This window comes from Silurus aristotelis, assembly GCF_946808225.1.
Source record: "Silurus aristotelis genome assembly, chromosome: 20".
NCBI classification, from domain to species: Eukaryota; Metazoa; Chordata; class Actinopteri; order Siluriformes; family Siluridae; genus Silurus; species Silurus aristotelis.
Window position 1 is genome coordinate 1,374,838 of NC_139593.1, and position 7,500 is coordinate 1,382,337.

Genomic DNA, 7,500 nt, shown 5'->3' on the forward strand with positions numbered 1-7,500 from the left:
GTAGGAGAGTAGAGGTTCGGGTTGGTACTTTAAATGTTGGTACTATGACGGGTAAAGGGAGAGAGATAGCTGATATGATGGAGAGGAGAAAGGTAGATGTGTTGTGTGTTCAGGAGACCAAGTGGAAAGGGAGTAAGGCCAGGAACATTGGAGGTGGGTTTAAACTGTTTTATCATGGTGTGGATGGGAAGAGAAATGGTGTAGGGGTGATTCTGAAGGAAGCGTACAGTAAGAGTGTAGTGGAGGTGAAGAGAGTTTCTGATAGGGTGATGATCGTGAAGGTGGAAGTTGAAGGGATGATGATAAATGTCATCAGTGCCTATGCTCCACAAGTTGGCTGTGAGATGGAGGAGAAAGAAAGATTCTGGAGTGAATTAGATGAAGTGGTAGATGGTGTACCTAGGAAAGAACGATTGGTGATTGGGGCAGACTTTAATGGGCATGTAGGTGAAGGGAACAGAGGTGATGAGGAGGTGATGGGTAGGTATGGTTTTAAGGAGAGGAATGTGGAAGGGCAGATGGTGGTAGATTTTGCTAAAAGGATGGAAATGGCAGTGGTGAACACGTATTTTAAGAAGAAGGAGGATCATAGGGTGACGTATAAGAGTGGAGGAAGGTGCACACAGGTGGATTATCTTCTGTGTAGGAGATGCAACCTGAAGGAGATTGGAGACTGTAAGGTGTTGGCGGGGGACAGTGTAGCTAGACAGCATCGGATGGTGGTCTGTAGGATGGTTTTGGAGGCGAAGAAGAAGAGGAGGAAAGTAAGGTTTGAAAGAAGAATAAGATGGTGGAAACTGAAGGAGGAAGAGTGTAGTGTGAGGTTCAGGGAAGAGGTCAGACAGGGGCTCGGTGGTGGTGAAGAGGTGCCGGATGATTGGGCAACTACTGCAGGAGTGATGAGGGAGGCAGCTAGAAAAGTACTTGGTGTGACATCTGGAAATAGAAAGCAAGACAAGGAGACGTGGTGGTGGAATGAGGAAGTGCAGGAGAGCATTAGGGGGAAGAGGTTGGCAAAACAGAAGTGGGATCGACAGAGTGATGAGAAAAGTAGGCAGGAGTACAAGGAGATGCGGCAGCAGGTTAAAAGGGATGTGGCGAAAGCCAAGGAAAAGGCATATGAGGAACTGTATAAGAGGTTGGACACTAAGGAAGGAGAAAAGGATTTATACCGATTGGCCAAGCAGAGGGACCGAGCTGGGAAGGATGTACTGCAAGTTAGAGCAATAAAGGATGGAGAGGGAAATGTGTTGACTAGTGAGGAGAGTGTGTTGAGAAGATGGAGGGAGTATTTTGAGCAGCTGATGAATGAGGAAAATCAGAGAGAGAGAAGGTTGGAGGATGTGGAGTTAGTGAAGCAGGATGTAGATAGGATTAGTAAGGAGGAAGTGAGAGCAGCGATTAAGAGGATGAAGAATGGAAAGTCGGTTGGACCAGATGACATACCGGTAGAAGCGTGGAGATGTTTAGGAGAGATGGCAGTGGAGTTTTTAACCAGATTGTTTAACAGGATTCTGGAAGGGGAGAGGATGCCTGAGGAATGGAGAAGGAGTGTGCTGGTACCGATCTTTAAGCATAAGGGAGATGTGCAGACCTGCAGTAACTACAGGGGAATTAAGTTGATCAGTCACACCATGAAGTTATGGGAAAGAGTAGTGGAAGCCAGGTTGAGAGAAGAGGTGACCATCTGTGAGCAACAGTATGGTTTCATGCCGAGGAAGAGCACCACAGATGCCTTATTTGCTTTAAGGATGTTGATGGAGAAGTATAGAGAAGGACAGAAGGAGCTGCATTGTGTATTTGTGGATTTAGAGAAAGCGTACGACAGGGTGCCGAGAGAGGGGTTGTGGTATTGTATGAGGAAGTCAGGTGTGTCAGAGAAGTATGTGAGGGTGGTGCAGGACATGTATGAGGACAGTGTGACGGCAGTAAAGTGTGCAGTAGGTACGACAGACTGGTTCAGGGTGAAGGTTGGACTGCATCAAGGATCGGCCCTGAGCCCTTTCCTGTTTGCAGTGGTGATGGACAGGTTGACGGACGAGGTCAGACAGGAGTCTCCCTGGACTATGATGTTTGCAGATGATATTGTGATTTGTGGTGAGAGTAGAGAGCAGGTTGAGAAGAGCCTGGAGAGGTGGAGATATGCGCTGGAGAGAAGGGGAATGAAAGTCAGTAGGAGTAAGACAGAGTACATGTGTGTGAATGAGAGGGAGGGCAGTGGAGTGATGCGGTTGCAGGGAGAAGAGGTGGAGAAGGTGGAGGAGTTCAGGTACCTGGGGTCAACAGTGCAAAGTAATGGAGAGTGTGTTAGGGAAGTAAAGAAAAGAGTGCAGGCAGGGTGGAGTGGGTGGAGAAGAGTGACAGGAGTGATTTGTGATAGAAGAGTATCTGCAAGAATGAAAGGGAAAGTTTATAGGACTGTGGTGAGACCTGCGATGTTGTATGGATTAGAGACAGTGGCATTGAGTAAAAGACAGGAGGTGGAGCTGGAGGTAGCAGAGCTGAAGATGTTGAGGTTTTCGTTGGGAGTGACGAGGATGGACAAGATTAGAAATGAGTTTATTAGAGGGACAGCACATGTAGGATGTTTTGGTGACAAGGTGAGGGAGGCGAGATTGAGATGGTTTGGACATGTGCAGAGAAGGGACATGAATTATATTGGTAGAAAAATGCTGAAGATGGAGCCACCAGGTAGGAGGAAAAGAGGAAGGCCAAGGAGGAGGTTTATGGATGTGGTGAGGGAAGACATGCAGGTAGTTGGTGTAAAAGAGGCAGATATAGAGGACAGGGGGGGATGGAGACGGATGATCCGCTGTGGCGACCCCTAATGGGAGCAGCCGAAAGAAGAAGAAGAAGTGTAAGAAATAACATTCAGCAAAATTATGATTTCGTACTATTTGAATAATATTATAAACACTGGTATAATTCCAGTACCGATCATCTCAACTCTCCACCCACACCCTCCACACAGCAGCAGAAGTAAAATGGAGAAGCAGAAGGAAACACAGACATGAGGATCTCTGGGATAAGAGATGACCCACCACACCACCATCAACAAACCTGAGTGAACGTGTGAGAGTGAGGAGACGACAGCATCCAAATATCTCAGTTCACCAAACACTCCATATCCATGATCCCTCCAGATCTGCTCCTTTACCTCACAAACACCTACTGACTAAAGACTCCACTAAATAAATATGTGTTCAGCCTCGACTTGAACACTGAGACTGTGTCTGAGTCCCAACACTGATTGGAAGGTTGACAGATAGACAGAGACAGTGTGAGACCGATAGAGACAGAGACAGTGTGAGACCGATAGAGACAAAGACAGTGTGGGACCGATAGAGACAGAGACACTGTGAGATCGATAGAGACAGAGACAGTGTAAGGCAAATTGAGACAAATAGAGACAGATAGACCAAGACAGTGTGAGACAGATAGTGTGAGACAGACAGTGTGAGGCAGATAGAGACAGATAGAGACCGTGTGAGGCAGATTGAGACAGATAGAGACAGATAGAGACAGTGTAAGGCAGTGTGAAGCAGATGGACAGGGACAGTGTGAGACACAGACAGAGACAGTGTGAGACAGATAGAGACAGTGTGAGACAGATAGAGACAATGTAAGGCAGATAGACAGGGACAGTGTGAGACGCAGACAGGGACAGTGTGAGACGCAGACAGGGACAGTGTGAGACGCAGACAGGGACAGTGTGAGACGCAGACAGGGACAGTGTGAGACGCAGACAGGGACAGTGTGAGACGCAGACAGGGACAGTGTGAGACGCAGACAGGGACAGTGTGAGACAGGGACAGTGTGAGACAGATAGACAGACAGTGTGAGACAGATATAGACAGATTCTCACACTATCTCACACACAACCACACACACACACACACACACACACACACACACACACACACACACACACACACACACACACAGCTGTGTATGTAACAGTAAATGGCCGCACTCTGCGGTATGATGAATCGGAGCTAACATGCTAATCAGAAGAGGGTTTTCTCCGTGTTTATGAATAAAACCCCGGACACTGGACTCCTGATTATAGAGACACAGGTGAAGAGACAGAGTGAGACTCAGTGCTAGCTGTGATGCTAATGATGCTAATGATGCTAACCCCTGACTGAACGCCCCTGCAGTAGCAGCGTTAGCACAGCGAGCTTCACCCCGTCAGCAGTGCGGAGTCTCCCGCAGAGGTTTACACTGAAGTGGGTTTTACTGCTGCTGCTCACCTGAACTGCGGCTCATGCGCTTCTCCCAGCCGGGGGGTAATTTCTCCTCATCACTCATTTCCTCTGGGTTTTTATCTCCAACACGAGATGAACTCTAAACACACACACTCAATCACTGAGGTGTGCTGAACCCGCTGCACTGTCGCCTCAGTCCACAAGAGGGCAGTGATCTAGATCTTCGCGCATGCGCTGTCTGTCAGGTCCCGACAACGCATCCGCCATTTTGGAAAGGTAAGCCGTAGTCGTAAAGTCAATGTAGGTGTATAAACTAATGCAGATCTGTCGTTTAAAACATTTTATATTTATCTGATTTTCTGAAATGAGTTTTATCACATACTACATTCATATATTTCTACACCACATGTGACGTAAATATATCTTATGTACTGTTAATATACAAATAAAATATATTTTAATTGATCTTATTTGCCCGAAAGTGACAGCAAGTCCAGTCTGTCCCAGCAGGTGTCGCTAATTCACCTGTTTATGAATTAAAATCCATCTAAAAATCCTCACAAACACAACAATGCTGTATTAATGCACTGAAAGTCTTTATTATATCTATAATTCATAATTACTCTTAAAATTACAACAATGTTAAATCATGGCTGAACGAACATATTAAACCGTCAAACTTAAAAAATATATACGTGACCACTTAAGAGTCAATATTACATTATACGCCACATTATTATATTATTTAAATGATTGTGTACACGTTTCATTTAGTTTTACACCAGAAACATTCAAGTTTATTTCATTTATTTCACTGGATCTACGACCCCCTTGGGTTCATTCTATTGGCTTGTTTTAAACGTCAATCTGCATTTCAGCGATATGATTGGTTACAGCATTTTCTTACATTTTTCAGTAAACTATTCCGTGAGGTATTTTTCAGCACACTATTCCGTGAGGTATTTTTCAGTACATTATTCCGTGAGGTATTTTTCAGTAAACTATTCCGTGAGGTATTTTTCAGTACATTATTCAGTGAGGTATTTTTCAGCACACTATTCCGTGAGGTATTTTTCAGTACATTATTCAGTGAGGTATTTTTCAGTAAACTATTCCGTGAGGTATTTTTCAGCACACTATTCCGTGAGGTATTTTTCAGCACACTATTCCGTGAGGTAATTTTTCAGCACACTGTTCCGTGAGGTAATTTTTCAGTACACTATTCCGTGAGGTATTTTTCAGCACACTATTCCGTGAGGTAATTTTTCAGTACACTATTCCGTGAGGTAATTTTTCAGTACACTATTCCGTGAGGTAATTTTTCAGTACACTATTCCGTGAGGTAATTTTTCAGTACACTATTCCGTGAGGTAATTTTTCAGTACACTATTCCGTGAGGTATTTTTCAGCACACTATTCCGTGAGGTAATTTTTCAGCACACTGTTCCGTGAGGTAATTTTTCAGTACACTATTCCGTGAGGTATTTTTCAGCACACTATTCCGTGAGGTAATTTTTCAGTACACTATTCCGTGAGGTAATTTTTCAGTACACTATTCCGTGAGGTATTTTTCAGCACACTATTCCGTGAGGGAATTTTTCAGCACACTATTCTGTGAGGTATTTTTCAGCACACTGTTCCGTAAGGTAATTTTTCAGTACACTATTCCGTGAGGTAATTTTTCAGCACACTGTTCCGTGAGGTATTTTTCAGCACACTGTTCCGTGAGGTCATTTTTCAGTACACTATTCCGTGAGGAACTTTTTCAGTACACTATTCCGTGAGGAACTTTTTCAGTACACTATTCCGTGAGGTATTTTTCAGCACACTATTCCGTGAGGTAATTTTTCAGCACACTATTCCATGAGGTATTTTTCAGTACATTATTCCGTGAGGTATTTTTCAGTACATTATTCCGTGAGGTATTTTTCAGTACATTATTCCGTGAGGTATTTTTCAGTACATTATTCCGTGAGGTATTTTTCAGTACATTATTCAGTGAGATATTTTTCAGCAAACTATTCCGTGAGGTAATTTTTCAGTACACTATTCCGTGAGGAACTTTTTCAGTACACTATTCCGTGAGGTATTTTTCAGTAAACTATTCCGTGAGGTATTTTTCAGCACACTATTCCGTGAGGTATTTTTCAGTAAACTATTCCGTGAGGTATTTTTCAGTAAACTATTCCGTGAGGTATTTTTCAGTACATTATTCAGTGAGGTATTTTTCAGCACACTATTCCGTGAGGTATTTTTCAGCACGCTATTCCGTGAGGTAATTTTTCAGTACACTATTCCGTGAGGTATTTTTCAGCACACTATTCCGTGAGGTAATTTTTCAGCACACTGTTCCGTGAGGTAATTTTTCAGTACACTATTCCGTGAGGTATTTTTCAGCACACTATTCCGTGAGGTATTTTTCAGCACACTGTTCTGTGAGGTATTTTTTCAGCACACTATTCCGTGAGGTATTTTTCAGTACACTATTCCGTGAGGTATTTTTCAGTACACTATTCCGTGAGGGAATTTTTTAGCGCACTATTCCATGAGGTATTTTTCAGTACACTATTCCGAAAGGGAATTTTTCAGTGCACTATTCCGTGAGGTATTTTTCAGTGCACTATTCCGTGAGGTATTTTTCAGTGCACTATTCCGTGAGGTATTTTTCAGTACACTATTCCGTGAGGTATTTTTCAGTACACTAATCCGTGAGGGAACTTTTTCAGTACACTATTCCGTGAGGTATTTTTCAGTACACTATTCCGTAAGGTATTTTTCAGCACACTATTCCGTGAGGTATTTTTCAGTACACTATTCCGTGAGGTATTTTTCAGCACACTATTCCGTGAGGTATTTTTCAGCACACTATTCCGTGAGGTATTTTTCAGTACACTATTCCGTAAGGGAATTTTTCAGTGCACTATTCCGTGAGGTATTTTTCAGTACACTATTCCGTGAGGTATTTTTCAGTACACTATTCCGTGAGGGAATTTTTCAGTACACTATTCCGTGAGGTATTTTTCAGTGCACTATTCCATGAGGTATTTTTCAGTACACTATTCCGTGAGGTATTTTTCAGTGCACTATTCCATGAGGTATTTTTCAGTACACTATTCCGTGAAGGAATTTCTAATCATCCCACATTTTCTCTGGGTTTTATGTCAAACAGATGTGATGAACCCGCTGAACCTCCGCCTCAATCCACAGGAGGGCAGTGAACACAAACTCCTTCCCCGAAGCCATTCATGTTTACGCATGCGCTGTCTGTCCGCCATAATGGCCAGGTCAGCCG

General features: G+C 43.5%; 1 protein-coding gene across 1 annotated transcript in view; it reads right to left on the minus strand.

Annotated features, from left to right (window-relative positions):
- Positions 1–4,413, minus strand: part of pin1 (peptidylprolyl cis/trans isomerase, NIMA-interacting 1) — a 6,277-nt gene extending 1,864 nt beyond the window's left edge. Inside the window, exons 1-2 of the mRNA XM_083522124.1 lie at positions 4,241–4,413; positions 4,044–4,059 (exon numbers count right to left, since the gene is read on the minus strand). Of these exons, the coding sequence (XP_083378250.1) occupies positions 4,044–4,059; positions 4,241–4,311 (87 nt within the window). The 5' untranslated portion in view covers positions 4,312–4,413. The remainder of the gene's footprint in view (positions 1–4,043; positions 4,060–4,240) is intronic.
- Between the last annotated feature and the right edge of the window lie 3,087 nt (positions 4,414–7,500).